General features: G+C 41.5%; 1 protein-coding gene across 1 annotated transcript in view; it reads left to right on the top strand.

The window, feature by feature from the left end:
• Positions 1–27,396, top strand: part of Nalcn (sodium leak channel, non-selective) — a 297,987-nt gene that overhangs the window by 65,979 nt on the left and 204,612 nt on the right. Inside the window, exons 8-9 of the mRNA XM_051161012.1 lie at positions 21,927–22,069; positions 22,206–22,310. Of these exons, the coding sequence (XP_051016969.1) occupies positions 21,927–22,069; positions 22,206–22,310 (248 nt within the window). The remainder of the gene's footprint in view (positions 1–21,926; positions 22,070–22,205; positions 22,311–27,396) is intronic.

The raw sequence follows: 27,396 nt of genomic DNA, 5'->3' as shown, positions 1-27,396 counted from the left end.
GGGCTTTTCAAAAACACTTTCACACACATGCACAAGATCTGCTTTGTTGTTGGACACTGATGACTTGAAGGTAGAATGTAATCATAATATAGATAAGGTACTAACAGAGAGGAGCAGATGGAAAAGTGACACCTCCTGGAAAGACAGGCACTCTCATCACACAGAGCGAGGAGGACGAGCAAAGGGCAGCACTGTTACAGAGAAGTGAGAAAGAACTTGGCTTTAGGGACTTTGTGTCTGAGCTCAATTTCAAAGCCAATCATTAGTCTACAAGTCCACAGATGCTCAGAGTACAGGGGAGTGTTAAGAAGTTCCTCTAGTTAGCCAGACACAAAGAGGAATGTTGCATATTTTCCCTCAGTTGTGAATTACAGAGCTTATGTAGGTACATAAAATCATGCAATTGTATATCATAGCATAGTAAAGTTGAGCTCTCTAGAACACGCGAGGGATAACAAGGCAGAGAGAGAGGACTACAGAAGGGACGGAAGATGAGCGTGGACAAAATGCATTACATTATTTGTCTGACAATGTCCCTATAAAGCTTAGCGATGCGTATGGTGAACATACGGTATTGCAAATATTCAGAGACTTAATTTTCTTCACATTTGAGGAAACTAAATATTTTTTAATCAGATGTTTATCTGATTGGACTTGATTTTTCAAATAAAAGCAATGTTGCTGGGGCCTGGAGAGATGGCTCAGCTGATGAGAGAACTTTTTGCTCTTCCAGGGACCAGGTTTCACTCTCAGCGCCCACAGGGAAGTTTATAATAGTCTGTTCTCTAGTTCTGGACACCTGATGCCCTCTTCTGGCCTCAGAGGGCACCAGGCACACACACGGTGCCCAAACTTGCAGGCAGGTCACTCATCTTTTTGTTGATTTTTTTTTTAATGATTAAAAAAAGAAATTGTATATTTTATCTTGCTAAATTTCAAACTCCAAGTTTCAGAGGAAAATACTGATAATTTGATGCATTTTTTAATATTCAAGTCCACATTCTCAGGGCCACTTAAATTCTACCTGGATTGCTCATATGCCCATAATCTTATTCTATGGGGAAAAAAATGAATTTGTATAAACAAATGTGACTACTTTATTTAAAATGCTTTGTTTCTATGTTAAGGTGACCCCCATAGACTTCCTGGGGCCTCCCTTAACCCAGCTCTCTGGCAAATCCCAGAAATGCCCCCCATCTCTGATGATCTCACCAGGCCCTCCCTCGCCAACTCTGCCTGCCCCTAATGCCCATTCCTGCTCCCCTCCCCACCCCCCCACTCCCTCACCCCCTCACTGCCCCTGCCACCCCACTCCTGCTCCTACCCAGTTCCCTGAGGAGAAAGGGGGCCAGGAAGAGAGGAAATGGCCACAGTCAGGATGTAAAGTGAATAGATGACTTTTATGAAGTCAAAGGAAGTGAAGTTCAAGGTATCACAGACTTTTTACACTGTTAAGTCACTTTAATTCATAAGGTGATGTGTCTTCTGAGGATGTCATGGGTTAAAGAGGGAGATTTTTCTCCTGCAGAAGTTGTGTTCACTTTTAATGTGTAGCTGTGGGAGGCAATCCCAAGCAAGTGCACCGAGTCAAAATACTGAATTTCCTCACTCCCATAGCATCGCCAAATCAAATCTGTCTGAGGCTCACAAAGCCATCACTTTGATACTCATTTTCACAGGTTATCTACTTCAAACATTGATATTTATGACAAAATAGTGTTTCCTTTGAAATATTTTGTTTGTATAATAAAACAGACGGAAATAAACTTTATAATCCAGAGAAAAATCTAACTATTAGTTGAAACACTTTCAGTGTATAACAAAAAAGTATTCAACATCCCCTCAAAAAATTTTTACCTTGACTGAGATTGAGAAATACCTAAATGGAAGCTTAAAGGAGAAAAATGCCTTGAATGGTTTGTGATTCAATAAAGTACTTACACATGTCTAGGAAAATTAAAGCTAAATATGCAAGGTAGGTTTACCTTATTCTATTTAAAAGGTGAAAAGGCATTTAGGCACTTAAAAATCACAGGATGCCATCAAAAATCAACTTAATTTTATGCATGTAACCATAAAACATATTTTTCTGATTTTATGTACAGCAATCGTTTTACAATCACTCAGTCCTAATTTTAAGATCTTAAAAAGGAAAAATATGGTCTGAACACGTTTTTCCTCTTGCAATTTATGCAAAACATTTTTTAATGTTCATGGGCACAGGTATAAGCTAATATATTCTTTACTGGAAATCACAGGATTGGCAGACTGCTAATAGTTTCATTAAAGACAATTTTGGAAATTAAACTTATAAGGAGTGAACATGTGTCTTTCCTGGGACTTAGATAATGATAGAAGTTCGAGGAGGTGGATGTGTAAATATGGTGTTATTAAAAACATAAATATGTAATATTTGGCATAAATATGTAATTTTGAGAAATCACCAATATTTCTATCCAACTAAATGCAGCATTACCTACAGATATAGAGAATAAATTTGGGATATTAGAAGGTTTTTCTGACCAAAGTGTTTTTCTTAATAATTAAACGAAATGTCTAGGTACCTCTTTTTCACTCCTAAGGTAATCAATGCAGTTCCATTATATTAAGAATCATCTGAATTTAGGGAGACCGTGTAATATAAAATTTAATCTGCTTTCTAATCACTATGACAAGCATGACTATTATCTACTTATGTATAAGAGACAAAGAGGAGGGATATATATATATATATATATATATATATATATATAATTTTTTTACTGGAAGAGCATTGACTGGTAGCATTTTACACCTTAAGAATCCCTCCTAATACATGATCATTCCTGACCCATACACCCCTGACTAGATTGTTTTATCCATTCCCTTATGTAAGTGGCAGAGCAAGTGTGACTTGAGTGTTAGGTAGCATCAATTCACATGGACAGCATAGCATGAAAGAAAGCAGAGACCTGATTCCAATCCTCATTAATTTCATGGGTGATTTGGTGGCTTGGAACAGATCAGGAGCATGCTAAGTAAAAACAAAGCCAGGACGGGAACCTGAGCAGCCCCCTGGGAAGGGCTTATACAGTTTCCTTTCTTAAGCCTCTGTATTGACGATAGGTAAGAAACACTATTATTGGGTCAGATGTTATTAGTTGATGTTAATAATTATACTTGGCAACTCATTGCCAATAATATTAATTTTTAAAAGTAAGTCAATGTTTCATTTCTGAGAGAGTTTATGTTATGGGTGATACGCACATTCAAATTACAACAGTTTTTCTTTGTTTATCTTAAATTAATATAGACTCCTTCAGTTTCCACATAGAAATCTATCCAGCTAAGACTGCAACCAGCTGTACATACGTCTAGGCTCATTATTTCTCAGGAGAGATTCCCACGCTTTTTAAAGGATACGGTATCATATCTTGTTGAAATTATAAAACTCTACACGATCCCCTCTTCTAGCAATCAATAGTCTATCTGTCCATTCATCCATCTATCAAAATATCATTCATAAACCTCTTCCAAAGAAGAATAATTCAGATTAGAACTGAAGTCTTCCCAAAGAAAACTGGCCAGCCTTTGGCAATGCCCACACTTCATAGAAAGTTTGCATAGAATCTAGACTCTTTATTTGGGATTATTTTATGTTTTGACATTTTTTTTTCTTTCTCAGAGCCAAAGCAACATTGTCTTCTTTCTAGTTTAATAGTTGTGTGAAATTTATTTTCTTATTTTTGTTAACTTTCTTGAGAATCATGATGTTTTACTTAATGGTTATGAAGTAATTTAAACAAATGCATTAGAGAAATTAATACTTGGTTTTGTGTTGTTTCTACCACCAAGGATTTTATCATTCCTTTTAGCCTCTATATTTGTACGGCTTTCCTTTGCACTGGCAAAGAACATCCTCAGGGCTCTGATGAGGTGGCCTTGGCATAGCATTAGTTTTGCTTCCCCCCACATTGCCCTGTACACACCTATAGGAAGTTTATGTGACCACTGGGTGTACTCTCAGCTAATGACTCAACTCCAGTCTATGTGATCTTACAGGCATACAAATGAAGCTGCACTTCCATTTCTCCTTCAGGATCATGCTTACCCTTGTGTTTGTTGGAACAGAGGGAACAAGACCTCAGTGGTCCCTGGGCTTCTGTAGGTCACAGCTGAGAATGAGAGGTACTGCCATGCTATAGTGTAGCATGGTTGAGTTTCACAAGAGACTGAGCATTCGAGGTGATGGAACTATGCAGGATGGAAAATGCAGACGCCATCTGTCACAGAGAAAACATATTAGCAAATGCCACCTGTTCCTACATTGTCTTGCCCTTGCCCGAAAAGTTCATATTTGCTCTTATGTTTGTTTGCTGTTTCTGAGTCATGAAGCTTTCTAGTGACTAATGGGACTTTTTTTTTTTTTCACACTCCCTATACAAATATTCTGTCTTCTAATGGGCTGACTTTATTTCATTTACAGTATATGGGGTTGTATTTCATTACTAATTTTCTGTCAGTTTCCTTACATAATCAACTATGTGAGGGGCTTTTTAATTCTCTTTCCAACAATAACTTATTATAGATATACTCTATTATGTGTTGGGCATTTGTTCACATTAGACAAAAAAAAGCAGAGAAGATTTCTTGCTGTCATGAAGTTTAGCTCTCTGAAAACTCCCCGACAGGCCCAGGGAAGCTGGCAATGGAGATTATGGATTGCCATGAGTTCTTCCATTAATGAGTAGTGCAGTGACCATAGAGAGTAAGCCATGTGGGTCTCTGGAGGGAGAGTGTACAAAGCAAAGGGACCATGTAGTGCAAAGCCCCTGGGTACAGGAGCATGTTCAGTGCTCTGCTCCTGACATGAGAGAAGAAGAGAAGTCACAAAGGCAGCAAGGCACCCACCAAGGAGAGCTGCACAGGGTGATGTAAATCCCAGCCTTATCCTCTAAATAAGCTGGGATGGCACAGCAGCCTTTTCCGGTGGAGGAGAGGGAACACTGGTCAAAATCTATCTGCATGCCACATGGAGAACACTCTTAACAAAAACTATCGCTGAAGCCACCAACTGGGAGATGTTATTGTTGTCCTACTAGGAGAGAGACAGTGTTGCCTTGGACCGAAGGGTGAAGGAGGAGACCAGGGGAGGGATTATAAATGATATGCATGCGCCTGTTGAGAGATTGACTGATAGATGACCGTGGGGTGTGTGTGCATATGAGTGTATGAGCGTGTATGAGAGAGAAACTCGTGTGTGTGTGTGTGTGTGTGTGTGTGTGTGTGTGTGTGTGTGTGTGTAGACGAATCACCCCCGAGTGTTTGGCCTGAATCTGTAAGTACTGGTTGTTCCCTGAAGAACTTGTTGAGGAAAAAGAACACAGACCTCAGCTTAATAAAATGTTAAGTCACAGCATTGTGTTTACACTGAAAAACACTACTGTGGGTGCATTTTTCCTTCATTTACTTTTTCAATTGTTTTAAAATATCCAACTTGCTGAAACTTGATGAGTGGGGTGGATGGGAAGGGGGAATCCCCTTTTCTGAAGAATATAGGTAAGGGGTGGGGGAGGGGGAGGGTAGGACTCTCAGGAGAGAGCGGATGGGACTACCGCCAGGGCGTAAAGCAAATAAACAAATACAATAATTAAAAGAAAAGAAAAGACAACAAAATGTCATCATTCTCCTCTTCAGCCCTCACTTACTGTCCCTCACAAATTCAAGACCTCTGTTCTTTTAATTGTCATAAGACAGATGATAGATAGATAAATAGATAGATAGATAGATAGATAGATAGATAGATAGATAGATAGATAGATTCCAAATGTATAATTACAACCTGATCAGTCTGTATAAAGTTACTTCTTTGTATATGATTTCAGGGTTTATTTAAAACAAATCATCATTGAATAAGGAAAAAGGCACATGTTTTAAATGTTATTTACTTCGATGTAACAATGGGTCAGTGACACTTCGTTTTGTCAAAAATACAAAAGCGTGCAACACCCGAGAAGAGGGTATTTCCTACAAAAATAAAATGCTCAAATTTTTCAGAAGCTTCAGATTCTGAATTGCTCTTAAGTCTAATAGATCAACTCTTTAAGGAATCCTCGGCAAGTAAATGCAGGAAGCATAGGCTGGCTGGTCAGCTGAAGCAGCCAGTGAGCATGTTGTGATCAGCTATGGTTAACTCTGGAAGGCCTGACATGGTGGGTGTGAGCTCCCAGTCCTGGCTGGCGGGGGATTGTCAGAATATGTCCTGCCCACCACTAAATGTCTCTCAGATCTCCTTGCCTACAATAACAAGCTGCAGGCTTGAGGGTCCTTCCAAATATGTGAATTCCTGTGGCTTTATTTTGCTTTGTTATTTTTGGATTGTTGTATGTAAAAGCAGGTGTGGATGTGTGTCTGACTGCCTGCCTGTTTGTCTGCATATGTGTTATTCTCACTACTTCATTTATAACTTTTTTTTTTCAGTTAAAAAATTAACACTTTTTGGGCAAGCTTTGTAAAGCTTTGAAATGAGACAAGCTAAAACTTTTATTGAAAAATAATTTATCACTTCAAGTTAGGAAGTGATAAATTCATTAGTTAAGAAACCAACATGTTATCTTTAAAAACTAATGATCTCATGTTTAAAATGTCTTTTTTTTTTTTTTTTTTTTAGCATTGCAAGAAATCTTAAGTGAGTCTTTATATGTCATTAAGTTGTGATATTGCATTGTTATTTTAGGTCTGTGGTGAGAAATAATCTTTGGGTTAAGAGTTTATATGGAATACGAATTCCTGTGGTTAGGCTTGCTGGTAACTTACAGCAAGATTAATAGAGTAATTTTTTTTATGAGAAAAGGGAGCTGTTTTGTGGAAAGCCATTGTGAATTTTGCCTTGTTGTCTTTCCCAGAACTATTGATTCAGATACATGTTTTTATATAAAGTTTTAAAATAACAGTATACTAGTTTTCAGCTAGTACTTTCCACAACAGAGCCTCTTCCAGCTGACATCTCTATGAGGATAGGCTATTGGAGAGGACTGTACCAAGGCCATAAGCTACTTTGACTATCAGTCTATGCAGTAGTTGAGATCTATTGACTTGGGCACTACAGATGCCTGAGTTCTGCCCCTGGAACGTAACTTGTGTGTAAGCTGTACCAAGTCTCTGTCTGTTGCTCTCTCCAGCTGCTAGAGGTAAAATTGTTAGGGAACATAAATTCTGTATATGTCTCTGAAATTATCCACTTCAGAAAGAAGTTTGTCTCAAGGCAAACATTTCGTGTGTGTGTGTGTGTGTGTGTGTGTGTGTGTGTGTGTGTGTGTGTATTCCTGAGGAGGCATATACCAAAGAATAAGGGATAAGCAAGTATTAGGAGCTACACAAGTTCCTGAACCCTCTGGGTCCTTCCATCCCCCCATTCTTGAATACCACTCCTAGTGCTCCACCAGCAGTGAGTGAGTCCCAGCACCCTCACTGGGTGGAGTCTCTCGGAGGACGTCTATGTTGGGCTAATAGCCACTTATAGGTATCTACCATACATGTCTTTCTGGGTCTGCATTACCTCATTCAGAATGATCCTTTGTAGTTCCATCCATTTCCCTGCAGACTTCAAGATTTCCTTGCTTTTAATAGCTGAGTAGTATTTCATTGTGAAGGCTGGCAGATCTCAACTGAGGCGGGCCTGCACAAACTGTTTTACCAACCAAGGACAATGCGTGCAGTAAACCTAGACTCTTGCCCCCTACCCCCCCCCCCCCCCCCCCCCCCGCATTCAGACATAGTCAATGGACAGCTCATTCTCCAAGACTGTGGAGAGAGCAGGGATTGCCTCTGACATGAACTCTGGTGCCCCTGATTTGATCACCTCCCCTTAGTGGGGAGGCTGAGGGCACACAGAGGTAGGGGAAGCAGGCTATCCAGATGAGACCTGATAGGCTGTGGTCATATGGTGGGAGAGGAGGTCCCCTTCTGTCAGAGGCCTAGGGGAGGGGGAGAGGGCAGAAGAGGGAGGAGGGTGGGGAGGGGAAGATTCAAGCAAGCAGATAACAAAAGGGAGGTAATCTGAATCAATTATAATAAATTTAAAAAATTTTAAAAAGAGAGATACATAGCAAATGTCTATATTAGCTTTACAGTTTTGGTGGTTTGGTTTTGTTTTGTTTTTCAGGACAGGGTTTCTCTGTGTAGCCTTGGCTTCTCTGGACTTGCTTTGTAGACCAGGCTTGAACGCACAGAGATCCCCCTGCCTCTACCTCCCAAGTGCTGGGATTACAGGCATATCCCTCTGCGCCTGGCTCCTAGCTTTACATATTTAAGACATGACAAAAATCAGTTACAAATGTGTTCCCAACATAGCCACTTTATTAAAATCACAGTAAATTTACATTTATAAACTTTTTCTTTTATTTAATATTCTACTTCTGAAGTAACTGTATTTGTATCTCAAAACATGATACAACAATCAGAATTCTGGTTGTTGGTACTGAATCCCCAGAAGTTCTGTCTAAAAACTAAATAAGAATTAGTTTTGAGTTTTATGTTGTTTTGACTCATCTAACAGATTGATGAAAAAAAAATCAACATTTTTAGATTTTAAATCTGGAAAGTTGATGAAAATTCAGAGAATAACTGAACATATTTTCATATTGTCTCGTTAGTAATCTGTGGGATGTAGAAAGAAGAAGGGCAGATAAATGTTACCCCAGAAGAAACACAAAATAACCCTTGGACTCTGGTCCAAAAGCACAGAGAGGAATTTCCCCTCTCTCCCTTTGCCTTTCCTTGGCCTGGCCTGTCTACTTTCAAAAGGAGAATTTTGCTTTCCCAAAGTGTACCAGACAGGAATTTGTTCAAATTCCTCAAAACCAAGCCAGGAAAGTTAGACGTTTCAGGCACTCGTGGCAGAGTGAGAAGGGCCTGTCTGTGAAAGCAAGCATGAGTCAGTGCAATAAGGATGCCAGCTTCCTCTCCTGGGCCAACGAGGGGATGTGGCTCAGCTTCATTATTTTTAAAATAAGAGACTGGTAGAATGAGCTTTCCACGTATTGATACAGATCAAAGCATTTTGTAGGATGGTTCTTCCATTGGCACCTTCCTGAAAGTCCTAGGGAGCTCAGATTCGTGGCCGGGAGTTGTCCTGGTTTGACACTACTGAACAGAGCCTAGGCTATCATTGGTGCTCTGTCCTGAGGGAGAGGTAGGTTAGTTGTTTTCTGTGACACATTCATAAACCTCTGTAAAGACTCAAGACAAAAGCCGAGTCAGTCCTTTGGCTATGAAATTCAAGGCAAGGAAGACCCCAGCTGCCACATGAAAGACCTTCCCACAGTATGCACGAAAAAAATCCCTGTGACCCTTTAAACTTTACTAAATTTTCTGGGTATTTGAGATATGTGTCCATACAGCAGTGGCCAATGCATTTAAGTTTAAGGGAATTAGAAGATGCACCTGCTACTCTCAGAACTTATTTGTAAGTGCTAAATATCCATCAGTATTAAAAAGGCAATACATGAACCCCAAACGAAACAGTAGGTTTGCACAAACATCTGGCTCCATTTCCTCAGAAAGAGCTGAAAGCTGAGGTGTTCTCTTTCCTAATTTCACTGAATTTATTTGTTATGTGGGTTCATTAGAGCATCTCTGTCAGTATATCAGAAATTAATATTAGCAATCTTTCCCTTTAAATCATTGCAAACATTTTTTGTATATTTAAACAGTGGATGTTACAGCTCAAACAACTGATTTAAAAAGTGATTTGTAAGGTACAACACACACACACACACACACACACACACACACACACATACTTTTAAAAGACTTATGAAAAGCCCACATTGACTGACAGGGAAAAATAATAAGCTACACCTGCTGAATAACTAGTTAAATAAAAACAACTAAAGCTTTAAGTAAGCGCTTCATCTGTCAGACATATTTCTCTCTGTGTTGGAATTAACTAGCACTTCTGGGAGTGATTTTTTAAAAATTTTTTATTAATTTATTCTTGTTACATCTCAATGGTTATCCCATCCCTTTTATCCTCCCATTCTTCCCCCCTCCTCCCATTTTCCCCTTATTCCCCTCCCCTATGACTGTTCCTGAGGGGGATTACCTCCCCCTGTATATGCTCATAGGGTATCAAGTCTCTTCTTGGTAACCTGCTGTCCTTCCTCTAAGTGCCACCAGGTCTCCCCCTCCAGGGGACATGGTCAAATATGAGGCACCAAAGTTCATGTGAAAGTCATACCCCACTCTCCACTCAACTGTGGAGAATGTTCTGTCCATTGGCTAGATCTGGGTAAGGGTTTAAAGTTTACCGCCTGTATTGTCCTTGGCTGGTGCCTTAGTTTGAGTGGGACCCCTGGGCCCAAATATGCCTATCATAATGTTCTACTTGTAGGTTTCTAGGACCTTCTGGATCCTTCTACTTTGCTATTCTCCCATGCTTCTCTCATCTGGGAGTGATTTTTTATGATTATCTGTTGTCTTCTTGCGCAGTAATAAAAAGTTCATGTCTTCTCATCAGCCACTCTACAAATACCTGATGGCTCTTTGGGTTCCCCAGTCCACACACTTGATAATAAGGCAGCGTCACCAAGCAGATTGTCTCTGCTGTGTCCAATAGTCTTGCTAACATTCCTGATGAGAACATAAAAGGCACTTCGTTCCAAGGATAAGAGGCAAGACCACAGTTTCCCAGAGCTCCTTGGCTCCAAATGTATTTGCTGTGATCTAATACAATGGGCACTTGAGGCAAACACTTTGAATAAGGCCAGGTGGCTGTGGCACATGAGAGGCAGAGGCAGGTAGATCTCTATGAGTTCCAGGCCAGCCTGGTTACAGAGTGAGTGCTGGGATAGCAAGGGCTACACAGAGAAACCCTTTCTCAAAAAGCAAAACAAAACAAAACCCCCAAATCCTTGAATGAGCCAAGTTTTCATTCTCTTTCACTCCTGTTCCATCTAACCAATTGTTTCATATATAAAATATGAAATAGTTTATTAGAAAATCTAGCAGAAACACGGATAAATGTTGAAGTATGAGGAATAAAGTTATTAGTGGAGAGAAATAACAAATGGCTTGCTAAAACTTCTAATGCTGCATCAGCCAGTTAGCCTTGGTGCTACTGAGACCTTTCTTCATTCCTGTGCTGTCTGTGTTCTTAGCACCGTGGCCAAGCTGACTAGACTTAAGTGTAAGCAGATAGGCATGCCTTTACACTCTTTAACTTAAAGCTCTCATTTTAATCCAACGTGTTCAAGTACCTAGTTCCAATTTTTGAATTTGCAATGAAATTTTTACATTATAACTACCAAGTCCTGGCTTCTTTGTCTGTGTTTCTTTGACCAGTTCCTAATAAAACTTTCAAAAGTTGATGGCAAAGCGAGCACCAAAAGTAATTGTGCTCCTCGCACCATCAGTTCTGCTCCCCCTTAGAGAAAACATAGAGGCTTCTAATTAATAGTGACTTAGTGCTGGCCCCACAAGTGTCATGATTGCCCAGGAAAATCTGATAACTCCAAGGCCAGCATGGTGACCTGGTTGGTCCAACACCATATGAATATGAAATCATGGATACTTGGGTTGTTAGAGAGGGAAAAAGAACACAAGCTGTGGTAAATGTGGGCTCATTAAGTTAGAAAATAAATCCCAAGAAGCCTCTTTGCTCTGGAGCCACTGCTCCTCAAAGGCAAGCAGAAGGGTGCCTAGAAAGGTTGCCCTGCACCCTAAGGAAGCTCTCAGTCTGCCTGGAAAGTACCCAGGCAGAGAAAGTGGGAGGTATTTGCATTGGCATGTAGCCCTGACATCCTTGGAATGGTTCTAATTTAATACCCAAACTTCCCTGCCAATGTCAGCATCCAGCAATGTCAACACTTCTTTTCCATGTGTGAATAAAACCGCTAAAGATCTCACTTCTCCTTTCTAAGGGTATTTTCTACTCATAATGGGGATGTTTAGTCAGTTCCCACATCTAAAGCAACATATTCCAACTAACAAATGTTATTACCTACACAATTTTAAACTTAGAAAATATATGTAAACATACATATTTATTTTCTATATGCTCTCTGATTTTACTGCAATATTTTAGTACTGCATACTGACCGGTTTCAGGAGATTTATTGATTTCAACAAGTGAGACACCGTGGCGCCATCAAAAAACTAAGTATAGCTCAGAAACATTAGATTTATAAGTATATTTTAAAGATTGCTTGAGTCTATGTATATGTCCCTGAGTGTACATATTATGCCACATGAGTGTGGGTACCCACAAATGCCAGAAAAGGATGTTGGAGCCTAGACCTGGAGTTACAGGCAGCGGTAAGGCACCAAGTGGGTGCATGGAACTAACAGATCATCTAGAAGAGCAGCGCCTGCTCCTAACTACTAAGCCGTCTCCCTACACCTCTGATACATTTTAAAGTGCTTAGAGCAAAGTAAGTCCTTTTGTGTTTGTTCCGGGTTCAGGAGTAATGGATAAGAGAGACCCTGTTTTTCTCCAGCTTGCTTTGCTGTTTCGATGCTCATGTGACAGTTCTCAAGTGCACAGTACTTGGTAGTTGAGTGTGCAGAACAGTTGTGTTGAAGATAATTATCATTAGGAGATTACGTCAGTCTATCACAGGTTACATCACAGAGAACACATTCAAGTTAAATATGTTCAGGGTTACACGTTAGAGAAACTAAACATGAATTCAAGAAGTAGAGTACACTGTTCATGAAGGTTTCTCTTGTTAGGGTAAATTATTCATTAGGACATTCAAAAGGTGACATCACTCCAAAAAATAATCTAATTTTTAGCTCATATGTTGTTCAATAAATGTTTGCAGTTTAAGATGGGCCTTCTTGCTAGTTCCTGTGTTAATGTCCTCATTTCCTGAAAGTGAATACAGTCAGCATTGGTTGAAAAGCTTTATTATATTTAGTGAACACATCGGCCTTCAGAATACACTTATCTCGCCTTCCAGGCATGGTTGTACATGTTTATAATCTGAGCACTCAGGAGAGAGGTAGGAAGATCAGGCATTTGAAGCAAGCCTGAACTATGTGAGACACTGTCTCAAAATGTACAACAAAAGAAACAAACAAAAAAGGAAAAGACTCCCCTCCCCTCTTTTCCATTTTTCCCCACTATAAAGGGACTTACAATCACCATGGACTCCATTAATCTGAGAAGACACTTGGGATTCATGTGAGGAAGTAAATGTGGAAGTCTTTGAGATGATGGCCAAGCCTAAGTTTTGATCCCCAGCACCTTAGTAAATCCTAGACATGGGTGTGTGTGCTGTAACCTCAATGCAGACTCCGGAGATTACTGGCTAGCTAGCCTAGATATCCTAGCCAATCAACGATCACCAAATTTGGGATTAAAGAATAATATAGCAAAAGGAGCACATGCTGGGAGGTTGTGGAGAAAGAGGACCACTCCTCCATTGCTGGTGGGAGTGCAAACTTGTACAACTACTTTGGAAATCAATCTGGAGCTTTCTCAGAAAATTGGGAATAGCTCTACCTCAAGACCCACCCAACTATACAACTCCTGGGTATATACACCCAAAAGATGCCCCACCATGCATGGCCACTTGCTCAATTATGTATATAGCAGCTTTATTTGTAGTAGCCAGAATCCCTCAACCAAAGAATGGATAAAGAAACTTTGGTACATTAACAGCATGGAATACTATTCAGGTATTGAAAGCAGAGAAATCATGAAATTTGTAGGCAAATGGATGGAACTAGAAACGATCATCCTGAGTATGGTAACCCAGACCTAGAAAGATACACATGGTCTGTACTCACTTATAAGTGGATTTTAGCCATCTAGTTCAGAATAAACATGCTACAATGAACAGACCTAAAGAAGTAAGAAGGAGGACCCAAAGGAGGATGCTTAAATCTCACGCAGGAGGGAAAACAGAGTAGACAGAGGTAGTGGGTGAAGAGAGGGAACAAGGGAGGAGAGGGGGCACAGAGAGATGTGAGGGTGGAGACCAGGCCTTGGGATAGCGGGGTCGCGAGGACAAAAGGCCTGTAGAGAAAAGATAAACTGTGGGCAGGGGCATCTCTGTGACACCCTGGAGACCTAATTCAGGGTAGGCTCCTGGGGAATATGAGGGGGATTCTAGCAGAGAGTCCTGGAAGCAGGGGCCATAGAGACTGAAGAAGATGCCCTCTAATTAGACAAGTCTCCTAGTAGAGGGAGGGGAACACAACCCACAAAAACTTCTACTCACAGTTCACTCTGCCTACAATATGTGCAGGGATAAAGATAGAGCAGAGACTGAGGGAAGGTCCAACCATGCCTGACCCCACCCAAGGCACACCTCATGGGAGAGAACCAACCCCTGACACTATTAATGATACTCTGCAATGCTTGCAGACAGAAGCCTAGCAGAGTTGTCCTCTGAGAGGCTCCACCCAGCAGTGCCTTGAAACAGATGCTGGGATTCACAGCCAAACATTGGGCAAAGCACAGGGAGTCTAGTGGGAAAGTGGGGAAGAGGGGTGGAGGCGAGAAAAGGGCATGGAGGTGACAGGAGCTCCACAAGAAGACCAACATAACCAACTGACCAGGCCCCAGAGGGCCCTGCTGAGGCTGAGGCACCAACCAGGGACCTTGGTGGACTGGACATAGGCCTCCTACAAAGATGGGTAGCTCAGGCTTCATGTGGGTCCTTTATTGAGGGGAGTGGGGGACTCCCTCTGGCATAAAAATCTCTCCAGCTTTTTTATTACTTCCCTCTGGCGGAGCTGCCTCACCAGGCCACAGGGGAAGCGGATGTGCTCGGTCCTGATGTGACTTGATGGGCGGGTGGGGTGGGTGGGTAGGAGGGCTCCCCTTTTCTGAGGAATAGGGGAGGGAGGATAGGGGTGATGGAGGGAGAGAAAGAAGGAAGGAAGGAAGGAAGGAAGGAAGGAAGGAAGGAAGGAAGGAAGGACGGACATATCTGTATGTCATATGCACACCCCTGCAAAGATGTATGAACCTGCACATAAACATGTGCATTCATGTATACATCAGCAGCACACACACACACACACACACACACACACACACACACACCACACAACTAACAAATGTTGAAGTGAGGAAGGAACAGTTTGATGGGGCAGAAACAACATGATAGAAAGTAATTCATACCATGACCATGGCTGAAATATTATTTAAGTCTGTAACTCAATCTGGTTGACTGAACTGATATCACACACAGGCAGATAACTAGAGTATAGAACACTGAAAGATTGCAGAACTGAAAATAAATAAATAAATTCAGCTATGTATTTTATCAGTAGGTGGCCTCAAGTTCCAAGTTACAGTCAGGTTAAAATGGAACTAGGGAAGCAGCCACTTTCCTGCACATATGCTGCGGCTGGGTTTGTAGAGGCCAGCATGTTCCTGTGCTGAGGGGCTGCTAGTCAGCTTACAGAAACATGGGTTCAGAGTTAGTCTGTTCTACGTTTGCCCATGAAAACATCTGTGCCTCATATTGAGTCAATGACAAAAGTAGCATTGTTATAATTGAGTTGTGTAAATTTTATGCCACCTGTTTTATTCAAATGATATAAAGTTTCTTTTTATTTTTAATTAAAATTCTCTCTTTTCCCCCTCAGTGTTGGCACCTAAATTCAGGGACTTGTGCATTCTTCACAACATTTTCTCACTGAATTATATTTTGAGCAACATATGGGAACAATCATCATTAAATTGCAAGAGCTGTGCTGGTGAGATAGCTTAGTGGGTAAAGGTGCTTGCTTGCCAACAAGCCTGAAAATCTGAGATTAACCCCAAGACTCATGTCGTGGAGGAAGAGAAAAATATTTCTGCAGCGTTTTCCTCTGACCACCACTTGTATGCTGTGACAGGTACACACACATACACACACACACACGTAATAATTTGTTATAGTTTAATTTAAAAGTACTTTTCTCCTAATTTTGGTTTTTCAAAAAGTGAACTGACAATGATCCTGTAATAAGGAATTTGGAGGTTGTGGTGTTTCTGGAATCTTGTGGGCAAAAGATCAAGAACGGTTTATTTCACTTAACTACACAATGCCCAGGACAGGCCTGCTCAGAGAGCGTCCTTTCCCTAGTGCCTCTAACGCCACTCAAATATACCACAACACACACACACACACACACACACACACACACCACACACGCACACATACACACACCATACACACACCACACACATACACACATTACACACACATACCACATACACAAACACACAACACACACACATACACACAAAGTAAACAAATAAATAAATAATATATAAGAGAATAGGAAAGCAATACATACAATACTAAATCTAATCAGAACAGATGTGAATAAACTTAAATTCAAGCCACAAAACATACTGTATCCAACGCTAAGCAGAGACACCCTACAGAATGTTCTGAGGTCAGTATTTACCATCTACATGTAGATTTGGATTCTTCTTTTATGATGAGCTCGAAGCATCAGCAGAGGAGACCAGAAGGAATGAATGGAACTAGAGATGATGAGCCGACACTAGTTCTGGCATTTGTCCCTCTCACAGCCTTAGCTTGTGCCTGAAGGACGTGGTGAGCTGGAGTAGTTGGGAATGTGCTACATCATTCTCCACAAGAGATTGCGTTATATTCTCAGGGGCTATCAGAGAATCATCATTCATTTAACAAGAAGTGGCTGTCTTAGCAAGAACTTATACTTTCATAATGAAAACTGACCAAAAAAGTACAATGAAGTACATCTACAGAAAATACTTCCTACATATCAGTGTTTTCCCGTGTTTTCTCTTATTGTGGGGCTTGGGCTTTGAAGATTGTCTATCACATAATTTAATTTTGAAAATCAAAGAATACGCTCAGTCAGCTATAAAATCATCATTTGCTTCTAAATTACCTGTGAAATAAGCAAGCAGTTATTCTTGTTTCAAAAAGAAAATATTGAGAAATGTTTTTATCGCTCTCTTTTTTTTAATATTTATTTATTATGTATACATTGTTTTGCTTGCAGGCCAGAAGAGGGCACCAGACTTCACTATAGATGGTTGTGAGCCACCATGTGGTTGCTGGGAATTGAACTCAGGACCTCGGGAAGAGCAGGTGGCACCCTTAACCCCTGAGCCATCTCTCCAGCCCCGTGTTTTTATATCTCTTAAGACCTATGTGGTCAGATGGCTGTGGAGACAACTCAGTCAGTAAAGTAGATAAGGCAAAAGCACAGGGACCTGCATTTGATCTCCAGCATGCATGTGAAAGGTTAGGCATGGTAGTGCGGGGAGGTAGAGATAGGCAGATCTCTAGGGTTCACTGGCCAACCAGCCTAGCCTATGTGCAAGACCCAAGCCAGCGAGTTAATGTCTCAAAGCAACAACAACAACAACAACAAACCAACCAAAATCCAAGGATGATGGCTACTTGGAAACAACACTCAAGCTTAACCTCTGGCCTCCATATGCATGCACAGAGGTGTAAACACACACATTATGCACACATAAATGTACACAGATATGTACGCACAGACACACAGACACACTCACAGACAGATCATTATTTAATTTATTGACAACATGTCCTCAGTACTTCTTAAAGCCCGGAACAGAACAGAAACTAATGAGTTTTAGCATCAGGGTGGTCACAGCAGTGAGCTGATAGAGTTTACATCTTTTTGGAAGTTCTGGGCACTGTCACTTTAAGTTCTTTAGAGGCAAAGTAGCTGGAGAGGAGATTGCTGAGAAGCCAGAGGAAAGCAGCCTAGGGCAGATAGACAGCGGGCCCCGGAGGCCCCAGGACAGAGCGATAGCCTCTTTCCCAGGGCCGCGCCACTCGCCACTCGGCATGGAAAACAAGATCGCCTACTTCACTTGTATCCGTTTTAAATTCTGCTCAGCCCTCTCACAGCCTCTTCTGAGGTGCTATTCTTTCCCTGTGTTTTGCACAGCCAGCCACAGAAGGCTTAGGAGGAGAGCTGCACTCTCTTCCTTTGACCCCACAACCTGCTGTGACACCCCCAGAGCCAAATGGCCCTGATACCGCAGTGGCCAGGACCATTTCTCTCAGCAGTCGCCATCATCCTGCAGAGTCCTTTCTGTGATATTTTCCCGTTTCTATTTTATCGACGCACCTGTGTTTGAGCTCCACCGTGGTTACTACTGACCCCTGCTTTTCCCGTTCCTGAATTAGGAAAAGTGGAGCGAAAGCATCAAGATTAGATGGCGCACATACTATTTTATCCTTAATTCCAAATAGCATCTTCCCTGTAGATGTAACACAGGCAGGCTCGAGAAGGGGGGGGGGGGGGTTAACCTTATGTTGGCAATGCCCATTTTACCATATAATGCACCACTGGCAAAGCTGTTAAACTTTAATAGTTGTTCATAATGGGTTTCTGCAGCCACTTTTCTGTTTCCCTTCAATAACTCGGGGGAAATAATGGATGTAAATTGTTTATGTTAGAATTGTCCTTTGTATTAAGTCTACGACGGCGAATGGGCTGCAGGTGTTCAGAACGTGAACTGGTGGTGCATTCACCATTTTCTGCTGTTTGTTTTTATTGCTTATCTATGCTGCTCAGCTCTCAGCCTTTGTCTGTGAAAGGGTCATCTTGTGTAAGTTCTTTGATATATTATAACCTTACCCTTATCCCTTCATAAAGGAATAGACTTTATGTGAATAAAGATAACAATTGAAATTAATCTCAAACAAGAAAAAAATAGAATATGGTATAAAAAAAACATAACTGTCAGGTGTGTGACTTGATAAGCAGTTTCTGGTCTTATCACTGTTCCAGGTCAAAATACTCAACAAATGATGGTCTTCAGTTTTCTTCTCTCCAAAAGGTCCACAGTAGTTGATAATATATGCATTTGTCATCACTTCCCATACTCCTACCTTATTGAAACAACAGAATGAGCTAATTGCAAAATGAAGCTGTGATATATAAATGCAGGTTTAATGGAAGTAGCTCTCAGCTGCCATGCAGGAGAGATAGGGAGGGGGCATGCAGAGAGAGAGGGGGGAAATATAGACAGAGAGAGCAGAGCAGGAGAGAGAGAGAGAGAGAGAGAGAGAGAGAGAGAGAGAGAGAGAGAGAGACAGGCAGGCAGGCAGACAGACAAACAGACAGAGACAGAATAGGGAACCAAAATATCTGTATTATATAGTGAAGGAAGCCCCTACCCCTGGGCAGGAAAGTTCAGGGTTGCCAGCCACACCCTGCAGCAGGTAGGAATCTAGAGACACCTGAAACCAAATGCTACCTATAATTCCTGATTGTGTCATGGTTATTCTTGCTGTAGGTAGTTTATTGTATATATGTGAAATAATAAAAATGTATATGTAAAAAATAAATAGCAAAGCTTATATTATACTTATAAAAAAGACAGAGACCTTCCTTAGCTAAACATATTTTATAAAACCAACTATTATGGTACTAACCTACCAAATTAAAACTATGACTCTTAAAATGGAAACTTGCCATGTCCCCTGGAGGGGGAGACCTGGTGGCACTCAGAGGAAGGACAGCAGGTTACCAAGAAGAGACTTGATACCCTATGAGCATATACAGGGGGAGGTAATCCCCCTCAGAAACAGTCATAGGGGAGGGGAATAAGGAGAAAAGGGGAGGGAAGGAAGAATGGGAGGACACAAGGGATGGGATAACCATTGAGATGTAACAAGAATAAATTAATAATAAAAAAATAAAATAAAATAAAATGGAAACTTGTATACCTCATATTGTCAACTGTATGTGGGAGCTACAAAATCAGTCTCATAGAAGTATATAAAAGAATAGCCTGGGGAAAATGTTGGTGAGTAACAGATGTGTGCAACCCAGTAGGAGTTATTGCTTACGTTCAATAGCATACTAATAACTATGGCTGAAAACGTGTGTGTGTGTGTGTGTGTGTGTGTGTGTGCGCGCGCGCGCGTGTGGTCCATTTGATGATGATACAAACCACAGCACATATGGAGATCAAAAGATGACTTTTGGAAGACAGTTTTCTCCTCCTAACTTGTTTTGAGACACTGACTTTCTTGTTTCTGTCACTGAACCATGTGCTTCAGGCTGGTCCTTCAGCTTGTTTTTACCTTCCATCTCACAGTAAGAGTTGTGGTGTTACGGGTGCCACCACTATATCGGGGTTCTTTACATTGGTCCCAGGCATGGAACTCAGATCATCGGATTTCTGCTTCTGGCACCCATATCTGCTGAGTCATCTCCCCAGCCAACAATTAATTTTCTATCTCAAATAGCTATAAGAAAGTTGACCCAAGTGCCAAGTACTCTCACTTTATTTTACATGTTGTGAATGTGCATTGAAATGCTGTGCCATACCCCATGAATATGCAAGGCATTTAAGTATATATCAAACATAAATCTAAAGAAATACAGGTAGTGCATAAAGCAAGTTACATTCTGCACAAGGAATATTCTACATGAAGTGATTTTGTAGTGGGAATTGACCACTTAGGACTTGGCTTTCCCTCGCTCTGCTTTTCTTTCAGGCCTCTACTCCTCACTGTCCACGTTCGCAGTGACTTTCCACCATATATCCCCACATTCACGCAGAGCAGCTTTGTGTTCCTTCATGTTCACCGTTCTTTCTGCAAACAGAGAACACAGGGATGAAGAGGCCAACACGACTCTTCCAAGCCTTCTTAGTTTGGTCATTCCGACACATGAATATCTTAGCTGCATTGTTTCTTATAAATTGAGCGTTCATTGGTGGATGGTAATTATATTCCATAATAACGCAAGTTCTTCATGGGGGTCAAACTTACTGAAGTCATATATCTATAATTCTGGGAGTGGGGGTTGAGACAGGGTCTCTCTGTGTAGCCTTGGCTATCCTGGACTCCCTTTGTAGACCAGGCTGGCCTCGAACTCACAGACATCCTCCTGCCTCTGTCTCCCCCAGCGCTGGCATTAGAGGCATGCACAACTGCACCTGGCTTGTCTATCAGTCTTTTGAAGAATACACATTACACTCATTTTATAAACAACTTTAAGTACACAGCAGATTCTACGTTTTCTCACAAGTATTATTGAACAGTGTGTTTCTATTCTGTGGATGATGGTGGGGCCTGAAGGTCTTGAGAACTCATCATTGTCGAGGCTCAACAGAAACTGTCCGTTACCTGCACAGGAAAGGCAGGTGTGCCCAGAGGTCATGGGGTGAAGAGGAGTGATGCTGTCAGCTAGCTATCTAGACACTTGCTCCAGAAAGACAGGGTTAAGTCCGTTTCTCCAAACTATCATTAAGTATCCCTGAATATGGCTCTTCAGTCTCTGTGAAGCATTTCATTGTGTGTACAGAACAAAAAGTATCTTTTTTTTCCTGCTCACTGTCTGGTGTTCTCTTAAACCAGCTGCTCTATAGCTCTCTGAGTATTATAACCTTCATGTCTTTACCAGGTGTTCAGTGAGATGCGAGTTCTAGTGCTGCAAGGCACTATGGGATAATTTACAGCCCCCACACCTGAGCATCTTCAGTCCTGAGGCTTTCCACCCATGTTATTGCTGTAGCCTGAGCTGGTTACATTCCCCAGTGAGAATGTGGCTGCTCAGACTTACTCCATTGTGGTTAAAGGTATGCCAGGTGTTTCTGCCACCTGCAAAGTACCAAGCCCCGAGCGCTGAGCTTCCATGCCACTCAATTTTCAAAATATTCTGCTACCCCGTTTCAACATTTGCTTTGTTTTCCCTGTACTAAATGCCTTTAAATATCTAAAGACATAAAACCGTCCTGTTGTTGGTGATACTGAAATCGCCCTGGCTAGAAGTCAGACGCAGCTTTACCAAATCCCAAGAACACCAAGTGCCACAGCATAAATTTAATCCCTCTGAGAAGAGCTTCTGTTAGGGAAACAATGAACACAATAGCTGTTGCCTGTCTGAGACATGTTTTCTCATTTCAAAAGCCAATGGTGATTCAATCTGCCGTCCTGTCTCAACAGGCACGAGTATATTCACAGTCTACGAGGCTTCGTCTCAGGAAGGCTGGGTGTTCCTCATGTACAGAGCGATTGACAGCTTCCCCCGCTGGCGTTCCTACTTCTATTTCATCACACTGATCTTCTTCCTTGCCTGGCTTGTTAAGGTACTAGAAAGACTGTGCTCAGAGCACGTGACTGTGGTGGTGTTCGGCAACTGTTTTTGTTTTATTTTGGTTTCTTTGATCACTAGACTTCTCCATCTCTATTGTTTGGTAAATGTAGTTTGTCGTTACCTTTCAGAATGTGTTCATCGCTGTCATCATTGAGACCTTTGCAGAAATCAGAGTGCAATTTCAACAAATGTGGGGGACTCGGAGCAGCACAACTTCCACTGCCACCACACAGGTATGGCTTCATCCGAGTGACCAGAGTCCATTCAGCCCAGGCACATCCCATGCTCATAGCAGTGGAGCCCCAGGGAATGCCGCGCTGGCATGGGACGCTGCAGTATGGCACAGTGAGAGAGTTCTTTGCACATGCTGGTGAAAGGCTTGAAAGCCAGAACAGTCATCCCAGACTTTCACTGTGGTGTGGTGAAAGTCATCTAGCTGCTGAGAATTGCCATTAGTGGCTTCAACACAAAGCCAAAATTGCCAACCACATTTATTATGGACCTTTGATTTGGTTCTGAGACCACAAGTCTTCAAAGGCTTCCAGAGTAAATAAAACAACTGAAAGTTTCCATTCTTATGAGCTTGTATTAGCGTACCCTCAAGCCTATACAGCTGTCTTTATATAGAAGATTAGACATGTTGCAAATGCATTTAATTCAGAACAACCCAATTAAGGTATAAGGAACTATAAAGAAGACCCCCTAGGCCCCACTGCATGATAGTGGTTCTTGAAAAGTCGGCATATATTCAGTATGTCTTCCTTCTCCCCAGAGACTAGAGATGGCCTGAAACATACAAAAGCAACAGAGCATTCAACTGTGCATGAGACATTCTGACATCCTGTCATTTACTCTCTTATTTTTGTTTTCACATTGTGCTGCTTAGAAACAGGAAGGGCAGGCTCACAAATCTTACAGAGTGACTACAAGGAGACAAGAAAGAAAACTCCAGAATTAACAAGGAAACAATTTAATTTATATAATAATTATTTTGAGATTAAATTATGAAAAATAAGTTTGCAAGTGTTCCTATAGATCTATTGGTGTAAAGAGCTCAACGGAAAGGTCAAAGCGAAAATTTTATTTTGAAAACCTTTTGATTAAACTTTTAGCAATGCTTTGTTTAAGTGTCATCAGACATAGGAAGCCAACATTTATGATAGCATAGATATCAGAATTGCACAACCTTTGTTACAAGGGAAACCATGTCAAAATGATCTCTAACTTCCATATAAAGAAATTAATATGCTACATAGGTTATGTCACAGATGCCGTGTTGTGGAGCTTTCAGACAATCAACCCAGGCAGCTCTTATTCTTTGTCTGGCCCCTGTTAGCCTACTGTGAGGTGTAACGAAATTTCAGGTCCTTCCTGAGGTGGCAGCCTCTTGGCAGGCATGTTTTCTGTGACCGACATTGCGATGTAAATGGAACATAAAACTCTGGGTGCCGCTCTTACATGCAGTGCTCCCAGGTGATGGCCTAAAACCATATTTTGCTTATTAAGTAACTCTGACAGATGAAATCACAGCTGGAAAAGTAAAGCACCAATCCAGCTAGCAGTTATAATAGAAGACCAAAAAAATGTGAAATTTTTGAAAAAAAAAGTCACTCAAAATTATTTTGATGCAAAAATTGCACTTAATGCGGAAGCGTAAGTCAGGATTCCAAGAGGGAATGAGCCAGGATGTTCAGGAGAGGTAATCACAGAGAAAACTGAAAAACCTTCATTAAGAAAAATGCTATGGCTGAGGACCCGGTTGCTAAGCAACCAAAGCTCCTGCAGGCTGCCTCTTGGTAAAACACCACTTAGGCAGCCTAGCAACTGGCCTCAGGCTCCGCCCACCGCTGCTCAGTCACCACTTGCAATCCCAGAAGCTTTTGTGTGCACAGACCGGAGGCAGAACATTTGCCATGACTGTTTCATTCGTAAAATCTGACCAAACTCAGAGCCTGGACTTCTCTTTCATTGGTTTATGCACTAAATCACAAGAGTCTAGTACTGACCACATAGGCTCCGAGGTGACCAAACCACGACGATTACTAAATAGTTCGCAGCTTTGGGGACGAAAAGTCATTTCTTGCCTTTATCTGTTATGTGGGAAATTCATGTTCAATGTGTTTTTCTCACCAATTAAGGTAAAACGAATGGGAATATTAGGCTCGGCACTGCCTCTAAGTAGCTGAACTGCCCATGACAGCCGTGTGGGTAGAGATGTACTCACGCATACGCACTCGGGCACACACATGTACATGCCGAGGATATAGAAGATCTTTGGATATCGGCAGTTCACTGAGAATTGGCCCTGATGTTTCAAAGGCAAAGCAGAATCCGTGATTTTTTTGTTTGTTTGTTTGTTTGTTTAAAACTATCAAACAATGTATCTTCCTTTGGTCACTACCAAATGCCTCTGAGGAGCCATGTAGGAACAAATTAAGGAAATATTGCTTGCGAAACTTTTGTGCAGAGAAGGCTGTGGTGTGCAACAGAGAAAGGAAGGTGAACTAAAAGTGATCCTTTCAGAGTCCTAATCATGCAGCTGTCTGAGCTGTCCCGGGGCCAGTGACTCCATCTTGCACAGTTCTTGATGTGGATAACCGTGCTCACACGCTCAGAAATCATCTGGTGTACAGGTTCAGATTCCCGGTACAAAATGTACCTTGTACTGTCAGTCCACTACAGAATTCCTCACGTTACGATTTAAGGGTGTGGTCCTAACACTGGATGTAACTAGGTGCAGCCGTGAGCTAGGAAAGCATTACATGCAGCAGTTCCTTAATCCAGACCTCGCACCCCTCACTCAACACCCCACTTCCGGTATCTGCCATCTTGTCACCTAGACTGCCGCCGACTCCACTTTGTCCAGAATAGAGACCCATCAAAGCCCCACGGCACTCTGACTGCTTTTGCACTGTATGTACCGGAAGGGAGCACGGAGGACGCAGGCCATGCCACCTCCTCTCATAAGGAGTGCAGCCCGATGACGTCCTTTTGGAGCGTGGGCAAGTAAGCTGTGCTGTGTGAAGAGACCAGTGTCCCTGAGACTGTCATCCGTGGCTGAGCAGTCTTCCTGACAGATATTATCTGAATTGTTCTCTAGCTGCGCTAGGAGACGAATAAGGGTTGACGCAAGAAAAGGCTGATTTCGAGTTGTTCCTTCTTTGTCAACATACTCAGAATTTGCCTAGATCAGACTCTAAGAACGTGTGGCGCTCAGCAAGACGAGCAGAGAGATGAAAATAAAAGACACATGAGCAAAAGCGGAAAGAACTGATACACCCAGAAGAGAAGAAGCACTGAGCACAGCCTAATGATCAACTCAGGGGAAAATGGCTTAGTGTCCCAACGCCGGCAGTTTCCACCCGAATGTGTGGAAACCACTCCAATGTGTGAGAAGGCCGTTAAGGGGAACAGCTCAGAGAAGGGCTGTCCTGGGGTCATCAAGAGTGAGCTCCTTCCAGTGAGGAGCCTTGGGGAGGGCATGAAGCACTTACCACAGGAAGTCAGGAGGGAAAACTAAGCGTTGCGAGACTGACTCAGTAAATCTATTCTTTTGCTCATTTCTTTTTCTATTTTGTCTTGAGATAAAGTCTTACTCCCTCCATAACTGAGGCAGGCTCGAGCACGTGGCAACTTCTCCTGCCTCAGCCTCCCGAGTGCTGGTGTCAAACGTACGTGCTGTCCTTCCATGGACTAAATAAATTATTTGACAATGAAACTAAGCCAGGTGTCCATTCTCCTGATTTTAGTAAATGGTCTATCTTTAAAATACTTTTTTGAAAGGCAGAATGATTTCAAGATAAATTGAATTTTTTTCTACACACACACACACGTGTGCACACCATATTCACATCTTAAGTTTGGAATTTTGATTCACTTTTTCAGGATTTCCCCTCCTCCTGATATTACTTGCCTTACCTCACCTCAAGGATAATCTGATGATTAGGATTATATTTTGTCCATAGACCAAATAAAATATTCTTAACTATTTTGTAAGCCAGGCTACCCATTGCAAAATTCTACCAGAGTTCATAGGTGTCCATTACTTTGTGATGGACCATGCCCCTCCCTCTAATTGATACAAACTTCTTGCAATACTAAAATATATCAGCTATGACAGGAAGCATAGTATAGTGACTTTAGAAACCATCTTACTAATTCCCACAGCTATATTATAAAGTGGGAACTATTATGGTTTCCACACTGCAGATTTTAAAAATTATGAAGATGGACAATGTAATTATTTTGTCTAGTTGTAGGTAACGCAAGCCTCAATCCAGGTGGCCCAATCTTGACTTTTACTCACTGTGGGATCCTTACTCGTTTTCCTTTAACCATCGCAGGCCACTGTCAAAGTGTCCTCCCTCTTCTATCCCCAAGCCAACGTCTCTGTCTGGCTGCTGGGTGACAGGGTCCTTCACAAATACTGTTCTAAAAGGTGTAACTGGGAACATCTCACCTAGAAGAGAGTCAAACAGAACCTACCAAAGGCTTAAAAGTGTGTGTACTGTTTGATCAAAGATATCATGTCTACGAATTTGTTCTCAGATTGTTGGACAATAATCAAAGAGTTATATTTGAGGATGTTTTGCAAGGTATAAAAAATATTAAAGGGCTGTGGATGAAGCTCGGTGATAGAGTCCTTGTCTGCATGGGCAAAATCCTGGGTTCAATCTTCAGGACTGCCAAACAAATTCTAAAACTTTGACACTATGTTAGTGATCAAGTTGGAATAAATAGGAAGTGCTAAAATAATACTTGGGCTTTATTGGCATGAAAATCTATGGACAACCTACTAGTACAAAAACCTACATGTGGAGTATGTATATGTGTGCATGTGTGTGTGTGTGTGCATGTGTGTGTGTGTGTGCAGGTATGTATGTGTGTGCACATGTGCATGCATGTGTGTTAAATTCCTGGAAGTTTAACATGCCAGTAATTGCTTTCTCATTGGCTATTGGTTAATTCTTTTTCACATCTCACCCACATTTATAGATGTTTAATAATAAATATTTTAATAATATGACCAGAATATAAAAGGAACATGATTAAAAGACAAAATAACCACTGAACATTTTAACTAAAACCAACTGTGTTATTTTCTACTATGTAGGCCAAGTGTTAATAAACATAGCTTAGGTAATGTAGATTTGTATCCTTTATGGGTAAAGTTGATGGAGATCAGTTGGGTTGGGCTCACTAGTCCAGGTTCCCTATGAACCAGTCCCCACCCACCCACTATCTCACTGTTCTGCTCCACTTTACACAGTTTCCTTTCCCATAGTTACATAGTAGACTACCATAACTCTTACATCTATT

This window comes from Acomys russatus, chromosome 18 (assembly GCF_903995435.1).
Source record: "Acomys russatus chromosome 18, mAcoRus1.1, whole genome shotgun sequence".
Taxonomy (NCBI): Eukaryota; Metazoa; Chordata; class Mammalia; order Rodentia; family Muridae; genus Acomys; species Acomys russatus.
Note: the sequence above shows the minus strand (reverse complement) of the source record. Positions and strands in the feature narration are given on the sequence as shown.